Genomic DNA, 12,738 nt, shown 5'->3' with positions numbered 1-12,738 from the left:
CTTTTGGCGCCGTGAGCCCATGAAACACCACCCCCTTCCTCCATGAAGGGGGCGCGATCTACCCACTGCCACTTCTTTAACGTTGGTGAAGAGATGCATGTGGGCCCCATTTGTCAATTAAAAAGGTAATATTTTTAAAAAATAGCCGTTGGCTATTAAATTAAAAAAAAGAAAAAAAATTTCAATTCCTTTTTTATCTATAAATACCTTCTCATTTTATAGAAACAAACACACAAAACTACTCTTTTCCTCTCTATAATCTATAAAAATTCCCTATTATTTTTTTTTAAAATGTCATCACCATCTTATTCCTCTTCGTCTTCGAGCGAAGAAAAAAAAGCTTCTATGTTTCGTGCTTTCGCAACGGGGTGTAATGAGTGGTGGCAACAACAAGAAGAGTCGGGTTCGTCAATACGACACGAAACCCGACGTGAACGTTTAAACTGTGACCGAGCGGCTGCGCATGAAGCACTACGAAACGACTATTTTAACACCCCGTGTGTTTACACGGCCTCAGAGTTTAAAACCCGTTTTCGAATGAGTCGTGAGTTGTTTTTAAGAATACTACACGACATTGAACGAGAAGTTCCTTGGTTTACCCAACGGGTTGATGCTAGAGGTCGAGTCGGTTTCTCCACCTTGCAAAAGTGTACCGCCGCGATTCGTTATATGGTGTATGGAACCGCTAGTGATATGTTCGACGAATATTTGAAGATGGCGGGTCGACACATCAGGTCATGTGTCTACAAATTCTCTAAAGCTATTGTTTTGTTGTATCGTAGTAGATATTTACGTAAGCCTACGACTAGTGAGGTTGAACAGTTACAGGCGAAGCATGCTGAAAAACACGGTTTTGTCGGCATGCTTGGTAGCATCGATTGCACGCATTGGGATTGGAAAAATTGTCCTACTGCGTGGCATGGTCAGTTTGCACGAGGTGATCATCCATATCCTAGTATTATTCTAGAAGCGGTGGCGTCCCAAGACTTATGGTTTTGGCATGCATTTTTCGGTGTTGCCGGCTCAAACAACGACATAAATGTACTTGATCAATCTCCCGTATTTGACGATTGGATCAACGAGACGGGCCCGGACTCTTTTGAGCTTAGAGGGACGCTTTACAAGAGTGGGTATTACCTTGCCGATGGAATATATCCGGATTACTCGACAATTGTCAAGTCGCTTTCGCAACCCATCGGCGTTAAACGACAAACGTACAAAAAAGCTCATGACGCGGCAAGAAAGGATATTGAACGAGCATTCGGGGTGTTGAATTCTAAGTGGCACATTGTGGATCGTCCATCCAAGTGTTTTTCTCAAGTGAAAATGAGGAACAGTATGTACGCTTGTGTTATTCTTCATAATATGATTTTAGAGGACAACGGGTTAGCGATTTGTCAACATAACCCAAATGAGGATGCGCCTATGTACGAAGAAATCAACGAAGACAAAAACGAAGAAACCGTCAAGAAATTCGAAGCTGAGAGATTCATGACGCATTAACGGCGGACTTGATCGAATATATTCACGTTCGTTCAAGCAATCGGTAGTTTATTTATGTAACTTTTATTGATGCTTTTATTTTAAAATTATTGTAACTTTTCTCGTAATGTTTTATTTATGTTTACTAGTCTTTAAATGTATTGTAATTTTTATTAATCAATTAAATTTTTATTAGTTAATATAAAAAACAAAAGATTAAAAAAATAATAATAAAATAATTGAGGTTTCATATACCCTTTTTCAGGGTATTTTCAGTAAAAAATGTGGATGTAAAATGGATATGTGAAAGCTGATGTGACGCAAACGTGAGAGAGAGAATGTTTCACTAGCTTATTTTATCCCACCCATTTCCATTGCTCTTGACACAAACAAATTCAAGTAAACTTATTGTAACTAATAAAGTGTGTTTCTAATATAACACTTTTGTTGGCATTTTGAGTTTTAACATGGTTATGGTAAAATTTTAAAACACAAAAACTTATAGGATTAGCACATTCTGTTAATAAATTTTAGTATAGGATTTGTATCATCATGAACTTACCAAAAATTTATTTTGCCAAGAAAATAGAAATGGTTCATTAGGTTTATTATTCGGTGCACTTTAATTCAGTAACCGTCATTATTCCGCGGCGGAGACCGGTTTAAAAGTCTCCTTAGGCAGCGGAGACTCGTAAAGTCCGGTGCATTTTATTGAAGTATCCGTCATCATCAGGCGACGAAGACCCGTTAATGTCCGGTGTCTTCTAACGCTTCAACGCTGGTTCATAACGACATCGCCCGATGAGGTCGGTGCTCCCGCTATCCCAAAGCCGGCCACCACCCATTGTTGTGGAAGGCGGTGCCGAGGATGATGACATCGCGATCAACACTCCATCGTAACGACTCAGCGTAAGTGACGGGGGTGAGGAGAATGGATGGCTATGGTGAGGTATATATAGGCATGGGAGGGTGACGGTTATGCGATTATTGTTGTTGAAGGTGGTTTATTTGGAAAGGGTGAAACGACACAACTTTTTTTTGAAAATCAGTATTTTATTTTTTAAGGTATGCTTGAGAAGTAAATTAAATATCACTTAAAAAGTTGGTTATGTTTCAATATGTGTAAAAACTAAAAAGAATGACAATTCAATTATCTATATTATATTATTAAGCATAAGTGATAGACGAAAGAGTAATTTCACAATTAAAGGATGAGGATGAAAACGATATTTCACAATTGGACATAAAAAGTAATTTGTCATTAGATAGTTTGATTCTTCAAGCGTGTTGTACAAGTACATGAAGCCTCATGTTTGATGTAGTTACTGTTCTATCCTTTATGATTTGTTATGGTACCACCAATTTAAGAAGTTTAAATTCTGGTTATTGTAAGTAATAATTAAGGAGTTTTTAAAGTCTCATTATTATAATATGGTAATATGTTTATTACGATTAATAAAATGAAAAAGGAAATTATTACGGTTAATAAAATGAAAAGGATATTTCCTGCTATATCATCATTATTATTACGTTCAATTAATCCATTCAATTGCTATTATAATTATAATTGTTTAATCTTCCTCATCTCGACTTCTCCTCACGGATGCAAAAGGTTTATTGTATTGAAAGAATCCATTGATTGCGTATTGAATGGACCGATTACGAAACTGATATGGCGACGACACTCAGTTACCCCTAATTCAATGAAATCATTGTTTAAAGGGTGCTTAATTCACACCTGTGATTGTCAATCTGGACCGCATCTCAGGTGTCAGTTCTTTTCCTTTACTTCTTTAATAACTTTTATGCTTTAATGAATTGATGTAATTATCTTTTTTGTTGCTGTTGGTTGTTGCAATGAATAAAATTGATGTGATTATCTTTGTTTGGTGCAGACTTGAAGCATTTTAGCTTGATCTTACATTACATTTGATCAATATGTTTTGTAGGATTTTAAATGACCTAGATGATGAGTTGTCAGTCAGGATTACCCTCCAACCGCAGAAGAGGGTTGTGATTTCTGGAAATTTTAAGAATGCAATGTGTTGGTCAAATAGTTCATGCTTGCTATGGCATTATGTGTCTCTTTAAAAATTCAAATTCAGATTTCTCTTGTTGGTGCAACGTCTGCATCTAAAGAGCTTCCTCAAAAGATGGCAGTCACATTATTGAGGTAACTTTGGATGCCCTTTATTTATATATAATATATAATTACGTTTATATACTCTTTGTTACAGGCTAGCAGTTTGTTAACGGGAATGGACGAGGTGTCGCGGAAAAGCAACTTATCATCTCTACTTACGCCTCTTTATCAGCAGGTTTGCATTACACTTATTTGTGATGCCTATAGGCCTACTTTTATTATGCGATACGATTCTGAACCGGAATTTTCTTATTTAAGTTGCATAATGCTAAAATGTGATATGTTGAGATGAATTAGGCTGAAATCTTGACCGAAATTCCGCCGCTAATTTCACCGGTAAATCAAATTAGACAAACATTTACTCATTCAGTCACAAAATTTAAGGAAATTAATTTTTGGGAAAAAAATCCACAATGTAAATATTTTTAATAACGATTGAACGGGATATTATGTCACAAGTTTTCATTATTTTCGCCGGTTTACTTGACTCATAAAACACTTTTTTAATTTTTTTTACTTGATTTGGCCCATTTGACCAGTTTTCTTGACTTGTAAAACACCCTTTTTTACATATTTGATGTATCACATTTGACAAGTTACTTGACTAATAAAAGTATAAAACACTTTTATTTTGTTTCAACTATACATATCACTTAATTTAACGCACAAAAACGAATCACGTGCCCGACTCATTGTCATCTTGATTATAAGTTGATACATATAGTGCACTCGATACCATCCCGAAGAAAAATGAGCAAAACCGTAACTACATTTCCAATTTAGCCAACCATAATTCTTAACTGACAGGTTTATTGACTTCAAATTGCAAAACAATAAGCATTAGCATTTTTTTTGGCAAAAAGTGCCAAATAATTTGTTTTCCAAATTTCTTAATGTTATAATGTTGGGGTAATCGGTTCGTTTACGGGTCACGGGTCAGCATGTTATCGGATCACATAGGTCAAACGGGTCAAGTTCATTTCGGGTCAGCCATGGGTAAATAGGCTATCATATATTTAACAAATCAAGTGTGTGGAAGATGTCTAAATTAACCAAATTATGAGGAAGGCATGACCGAGTATAATGGGAGCTAACGAACCTTAGTTTGCTGCTAAGCCATAGATGGGTTAAAAATTGAAGATAGCTTTTATGTATGCATTAAGAAAATACATTTATATGAGGTATGCAAACTAATTTCAATAATTGAATTAGATTATTTGTATTCGAATAATTTCAGCGCATTATAAACCTTGCCGGAAACAAGACACGTTTGCTTTCAGTTGCAGAATCTAACATGTATTCGCAAGATTGATGGGTATATTGCAACAAAAAATGAAGTACAACTATTTGTGAATCTGATTAGTTTGAATTCTTAATCAATGCTCTATTTGGCATGTAAGGAGTGCTCAATGGAGAAGTCTAGGCTTCATAAAATTAATCCTATTTTTGGTGAGCGAAGCTGATTTAGTGTTTTACCTTTTTCCTAATTAGTGATTTTGATCGAATTGTATGTGTAATCACACTTGTTTTAATTGTATATTTAGTTTTGTGAGTTATTGTTGCAATTTAGTTACATTTATTGACCTTGTCCAGTAATAGACTAATAGTTTATAACTTAGCAATTGTTAATTGCAATGATACAACTAAATAATACAATTACTCGGCATAATTATTGTTTAAACTAAAAAACCAATCAATAATCGAAAATTGGAACAAAAAGTGTTGTAAGCAAATTTAAAACTTAAGTGTGTACATATATGTTTCTTTAGCCAAAGCCACTGGTTAGATCATCTGTTTTGGATATATGTATGAAACAGTTAACACCATCACGCATAAAATGACTTAGAAGACAAGTTTGGTTCCGTTAATCAATTATTATAAAATGACCCATAAATTTTGGTTTTTGATATATAAATCTCAGGATCGTCTGAAAATTTCTATACCTCGGTCGAGCCAATGAGTGATAAAATATAAAAGTTATTTCTTAAACCACGTTAACGTTATAACAATAAAAACATCAAATTCAATAATAGCTAATGGCTAACCGACGATTCGTGAAGCCCTCCTAGCATTCTTAACAAGTTGCTTGATCACCTCTTCGCGGTTTATATTATCTAAGATTTCTCTCTCGATAGCTATCATTGTCAATTCATTAAATATTTCTTGGGACGTTGTTGATCGTAAGTAAGATTTTAATAACTTCAACTTTGAATATTTTTTTCCTACACATGCCACCGTGACTAGAATAGTTAACAATATTCTATGTGCAATCATTGCATTTGAGAAAATATCTTGGGTCTCGTTCAACTTCATGATATATAATGTGTCTAATGAGCTCAACACTATATAAAGTTCCATGCCATCATTATCCAATCTTCCTTGAAACTAGAGTGTATTTTTCAAGAAAATTACAAGACAATTTAAGATCATCTTCAATTCCCCTAAAGTTATGTGGAACGACGAAGCCCCGAAGACGGAGGCCATATTTTGATCGGTGTTCTCTCTCTCTTAAATGTTTTTTTTTATTATTTTAGTTATTGATTTTGGTATGGGCCAATAGCTTAAGCTTTACCAAATGGATTATGAATAAAAAAATGGGCCCGATAATTTTAAGAGGATCAAAATTCAATTATATTATATAAGATTTAATTTTGAATACATATGATTTAATTCAAAATCCATATATATATATATATATATATATATATATATGCCCCTTAAAAATCGTGATCCGTTGAGGGTTGAAGGTGCGGCTCACCGCTCACATACCTCGAAGGCCACCCTAAAACTTACACATGTTGGAACATACATGCTATTTGACTTTTATAGTTTGACTTACATAACATGAATTTATATTGTTTTCTTTACAGTTCGACTTTTAGAGGGTAATTAAAGCAATAAGACATGCAATCCCACTTATGGTTGAACGGGTCAAAGTGCAATATATCAATCAATCAATCAATCAATCATACCCAGTAAAATCCCACCGACAGCAAAGCTATAGGTAGGGTCTGGGGAGGGTGGGATGTAGGCACACCGTACCTCTATCCAAAGGAATAAAGAGGTGGCTTCCAGAGAGACCCTCGGCTCTAAGTACATGTGTATGAAGCAAAATAAAGGAAATCAAAGTTTAACAGTTATATAAAAACCACTACTAATTATAATAATATTAATAATAAGGTCACAGTTTAACAGCTATATAAAAGCTAATAATAATTATAATAATAATAATATTATATGTAAGGGAAATACCATTATGGTATGTGACCTAAATAAGTCAAGTCTAAGCCCTAAGATATTCAATTCTCTCTAAAAATCCTTAACTTTAATTCTACTTCTCCACGAATTCCTATCCTCAACCATGTCCTCGGAGAGGTTTAGGTCTATCAAATCATGCCTAATCCTCTCATCCCAAGTCAATTTCGGTCGTCCTCTACCCCTCCTCCCCTCTATAGTAATGTTTTCTACGGATCTAACAGGATTCGTCGTCTGTCTTCTCTTTACATGTCCAAACCATCTCAATCATATATGACATTGGACCCATCTGACTGTGAACCAGACCCCAAATCGGATTAGTCTGCTACTTAAAAGAGAGTTGGAAAAGAGATAAGAAGATCCAAATCCTATCTTCCTTTAGACGAATGTGAACTCTTTGTCACATATACCATGTTGCAGGTGACATAATTTTTCTTCATTTTTCTCATCATTTAGTTGATTTGATAAAATATGCAATATAACTCAAACTTGAGTATAGCAGTTGTTACCGGTTTCTCTCGTTAAGTTTGTTCAAAGCCTTCAAATCTTTATTAGTTGACTTTAATTTGTACATTGTTTGTGGTATAACTATGCACTATTAGTAGTCATAGTGCTGCATGGGTTTGAGTTTGCTTTTACATTGTGCATGCATCTTTTATTATGGTGTCTACTTGACATCATAGGGTACCAGTAGCTCGTAAAATAATAGTTAAAATAATGAGAAGTGGACTGCATCTATAGTGTATGATATGCTTATGTGTTTAATGTTGATTTAAACGTGCCATGTCTCTATAATTTGAATACGCTTATCGTACCCACATTAAACATAAGGTTTTATGTTTGCTTGTGGATTGTGCATAGTTCTTTAAATAAAGGTCAAAATAATTAGAAGTTGTCTGCTATTATGCTGTTTAATATGCTTATGTGTTTAAGCTTGATTTAAACATGCTATGTGTTTATAATTTAAATATGCTTATGGCACCCACATTAAAGATAAGGTTTTTATATTGCTTGTGCATTGTGGATGCACCTTTTACTATCTATGACTAACATCATTTTAGACTGTGTTGTTCGTTAATAAAAGTGATAATAATGACAAATGGTCACTATGGTGTTTAATATACTTATATGTTTAAGGTTGATTTAAACATGCTATGTGTTTATAATAATTTTAATATGCTTATGGTGTTGGGTTTTATACAAGATTATCAAAGTTCAAGTTAACCATATTTAACTAGAAAAACGCAACGGAAGCTTATATTTTAAAACTTGTTAATGAACATACCATTATGTTAAAACTAAAACCCGAAGCCAAGGATCAAAATTACAAGAACAAGATGCTCACAAAATGTAAATTGTACCTTCTTCTACCTTTAGAAGAACAAGTGGGTTGTTGAAGATGATGGTGGATGAATGACAAGCCTCCAAAGAAGAAGACCTCAAGAGTGTGATACCCCAAGCTATTTGTGACAACACCAAGTTGTTTTGCTAGGATTTATGAACACCAAACTAGCTCACAAAGCTCACTATTTTCTGCCCAAAGTGAGCCGTGAGTTTAGAGAGAAAAGAGAGAGGATTTTTTTTTGAATTTTTCAACACTTGAAAGATACCAAAAAAGACTTGAATGCATGTATTGTTATTGGAGATTCATAAAGAGGTTATCACATGGAGCAAAAGATTTTGATTGGACCAAAACCTTCCACCCACATGGGGTGGACGGCTTCTTTCTTTTTTTTTTTTTTTTTTTTTTTGTTATTTTGTTTTAACCATTTTAAAACCATCTCCATTCATTTTATAAAACTTAATTTTATAAAATGTACATGCATTTACATAATTATTTAACCAATTAAATAATTAATTTATATAAACAAATTATCCAGATAATTTATTTAAATCCTCAAGTGTGTTTGTTTAGAAAACCAATTTTCTAAACACGTAGTGTTCGGTATTCGTTTAAGTGATCAAATCATTAAAGAATACATTTGGTGTTGTCTAGCTTGTTATTGGGTATGACCCGACTTGGATCAAACACAGTTAGCCACATTAGTATAAGTATGTGTCTCGGGCATACGTAATTCCAACAATCTCCCACTTGCACGAGATACATAGAAAATTAATGCAAGTGGTGAATACTGCCTAACAACAGTTCACCACCCCTAATGTGTTTGACGAAGTGCCATTCAATAACATCATCCCTTCAAGTCCCTTACTTGATATGATTTAGGTGAATCTATCATTATATCCCTTTGTTACTAGATATCATGTTGGATCTAAGAGACATAGGTGATCATTCTCTTTACAATTCAACTTTATCAGGCCTTAGACATCTAAACTCTCAACACATAAGAGGAACAAATTCCATCTTGACTGTATACGCCTCTCACTATCACTTTTATACTCCACCTGAGCTCATCCTTATGTACCATCTTTTACGAATAGCGAAGGGGAGAGTCAAAGTGTAATACTTGGTGAAAATCAAGACCCAATATACATCTCAGGTCTAAGGATAATATGAAATTCTCCTTTACTCAAAATTACTAATGATCAGGTCAATCGACTCCATGTAGTAATATTGAGAGCGGGTCAGTCCAATATTTGTATCCCACAAATATCTATGAACCTTGGCAGCATACCTATGTTCTATATTCATTCCTTATGAATATCCACCAATCCTAGTTCATAATAGTCTTGCTTCATATTTGTTCCCACAAATGTGATCGACTACGGACTTTTAGAATAAGATAACTTATTCATGGATTAAACATGCAAAATTAGAATTTAACTCAAGATTCCATAATCATATAAAAGAGTTAAATTACAAAAGTCTTTTAAACTTTAATACAAAATAGATCAAATCCAATTACTAGAATATCGAAGTCCTAAGCCACTCGCATGACGCTCATGTTTCGGTCTTTCTAGGAGCTTCGTGAATGGATCCGCAAGATTTTGATCAGTTCCAACTTTGCGAATACATATCTTTCCCTTTTCAACTTCATCCCTTATGTAGTTGAATCTCCGCTCTATGTGCCTTGTCTTTTGGTGCGAACGAGGTTCCTTGATTTGTGCAATCGCACCCTCGTTGTCACAAAAGATTTCTAGAGGGTCTTGAATGGAAGAGACCACCCCTAGATCAGTAATGAATTTCTTCAACCATGCAGCTTCCTGAGCTGCCAATGAAGCGGCGATGTATTCTGATTCTGTAGTGGACAATGCTACCACTTCCTGTTTTGAGCTCTTCCAAGAGACAGCTCCTCCATTAAGAGTGAACACATACCCAGATTGTGATCGAGAATCATCTCGATCAGTTTGGAAGCTCGCATCCGTGTAACCTTTTATGGCGAGTTCCTCCTCACCAGATCCATATATCAGAAACATATCCTTAGTTCTCCTAAGGTATTTCAATATGTTCTTAACAGCCATCCAATGACTGTTTCCTGGATTCTGTTGATATCTGCTTGTCATGCTCAAAGCGCATGACACATCCGGTCTAGTACATATCATCGCATACATGATGGATCCTATAGCAGAAGCATATGGGATTTGTTTCATTGTCTCTTGCTCACCCTTTGAGCTTGGGCATTGAGCTGAACTCAATATGGTCCCTCTTTGAATAGGTACAAAACCTTTCTTGGAGTTTTCCATCTTGAACCTTTTCAAGATCTTATCAATGTATGTACTTTGGTTCAAACCTATCAAGCGCCTTGACCTATCCCTATAGATCTTTATTCCCAAAATATAGGCAGCTTCACCAAGATCCTTGATGGAAAATCTACTTCCAAGCCAAGCCTTAACGCTTTCCATGGTTGGAATGTCATTTCCAAATAGTAGAATGTCATCGACATACAATACTAAGAAGGTAATTATACTCCCACTAGCTTTCTTATACACACAAGCCTCATCAGCATTCTTGATGAATCCAAAATTTTTGATTTCTTCATCAAAACGATGATTCCAAGTTCTAGATGCTTGTTTCAATCCATAGATTGATTTCTTTAACTTGCATACTTTATTAGGATGTTTCGGATCGACAAAACCTTCAGGCTGAACCATATAGACATCTTCCTCAAGATATCCATTTAGGAAAGCGGTCTTGACATCCATTTGCCAAATTTCATAATCATAATATGCAGCTATGGCAAATAATATCCTAATAGACTTTAGCATTGCCACAGGCGAAAAAGTTTCATCATAATCAACCCCTTGAGTTTGAGTGAAACCTTTAGCTACAAGTCTTGCTTTATAAGTATCCAAGTTTCCATGCATATCAGTTTTTCTTTTGAAAACCCACTTACTTCCAACAGCTTTGGAATTGAGTGGTAGTTCAACCAATTCCCAAACTTGGTTGTCATACATGGATTGCATCTCAACGTTCATGGCTTCAAGCCATTTGTCACAATCATTCTTGGACATTGCATCACGGTATGTGGTTGGTTCATCCGAATCTACCACGTAGCAACCTTCTACAAAAAATCCATATCTTTCAGGTGGATTGCTAACTCTACCAGATCTGCGAACGTTTTGTGTGTTTTGATCAACCACTTGATCACTTTCAACAACCTCTTGTTGAGTGCTAGTATCAACCAATTGTGTATCATCTTGTGATTCTTGATCCTCATCAAATTTCACTGTTCTACTATTAGTTCCTTCCTCAAGGAACTTAGTTTCCAAGAACTTACCCTTTCGAGCAATAATAACATTTTGCTCACTAGGGTCGTAAAAGTAATATCCTATATCATCTTTAGGATAACCTATAAAGATACACTTAGTGGATCGGACTTCTAATTTGTTTGGGGTGTATTGCTTTACATAAGCTTCACAACCCCAAACTTTTAAGAATGATAGCGATGGAGCCTTTCCATGCCATATTTCAAAAGGTGTCTTCTCCACTTTCTTGGTTGGAGCCATATTCAATATGCGAACAGCGGAAAGTAAAGCATAGCCCCAAAATGATAGAGGTAAAGTGCTTCTAGCCATCATCGATCGAACCATATCTAATAGGGTACGATTTCTCCTTTCAGACACACCATTATGTTGTGGTGTTCCAGGTGGAGTAAGTTGTGAAATAATTCCACAACTCTTAAGATGATCTTGAAAAACACCACTTAGGTATTCACCTCCTCTATCACTACGAAGTACTTTGATTGTTGTCTTGAGTTGTCTTTCTACTTCAGTTTTGAAGTCTTTGAACATTTCAAAAGCTTCATCTTTGTGTTTCATTAAGTACACATAACCATATCGACTATAATCGTCAATAAAGGTAATGAAGTATCTTTCACCATTCCTAGTCATTGGTCTAAAAGGACCACATACATCTGAATGTATGATACCCAATAACTCTTTTGACCTTTCAAAAGTTTTATTAAAGGGTTGCTTTGTCATTTTGCCTTGTAAACAAGATTCACATACATCAAATGAATCATACTCATTTGTTTCTAGAATACCACTCTTTCGAAGAGTTTGCATGCGATTCTTGCTTATATGTCCAAGGCGACAATGCCAAAGATAGGAATCTCCCAAGTCCTTCTTGAGTTTCTTGGTGTTGACATTGTACATTGAACTACTATGTGACATACCACTTTGATCTATTTCATATATACCATTCATGGGTATAGCTTTAAAATAAAACATGCCATTCATCAAAACATGAATATCATAATCTATAAATTTAAGATCAAAGCCACATTGTTTTAAAAGGGACACGGAAATAATGTTTCTCCTTAACTTAGGAGCATACAAAACATTCTTCAAAATTACTTCCAAACCACTTGGAAGCTTTAACAAGTAGTCTCCTTGGGCTTGGACTTCAACTCTTGCTCCATTGCCCATAAAGAGACTAATGTCCCCTTTGTTGAGTTGTT

General features: G+C 35.1%; 1 protein-coding gene across 1 annotated transcript; it reads left to right on the top strand.

The window, feature by feature from the left end:
- Positions 1 to 537: 537 nt before the first annotated feature.
- LOC143558605 (uncharacterized) lies at positions 538 to 1,503 on the top strand. Its single transcript, XM_077047414.1, has one exon. It carries the CDS (start codon positions 538 to 540, stop codon positions 1,501 to 1,503), a length of 966 nt encoding a protein of 321 aa, XP_076903529.1.
- The last annotated feature ends 11,235 nt before the right edge of the window (positions 1,504 to 12,738 follow it).

The sequence above is a fragment of the Bidens hawaiensis genome, unplaced genomic scaffold, assembly GCF_021521415.1.
Source record: "Bidens hawaiensis isolate Kalapana, Puna unplaced genomic scaffold, B.hawaiensis_p1.1 tig00019559_1, whole genome shotgun sequence".
Classification (NCBI taxonomy): Eukaryota; Viridiplantae; Streptophyta; class Magnoliopsida; order Asterales; family Asteraceae; genus Bidens; species Bidens hawaiensis.
The sequence above is the reverse complement of the archived record's forward strand: the minus strand, read 5'-3'. Positions and strand labels throughout refer to the sequence as shown.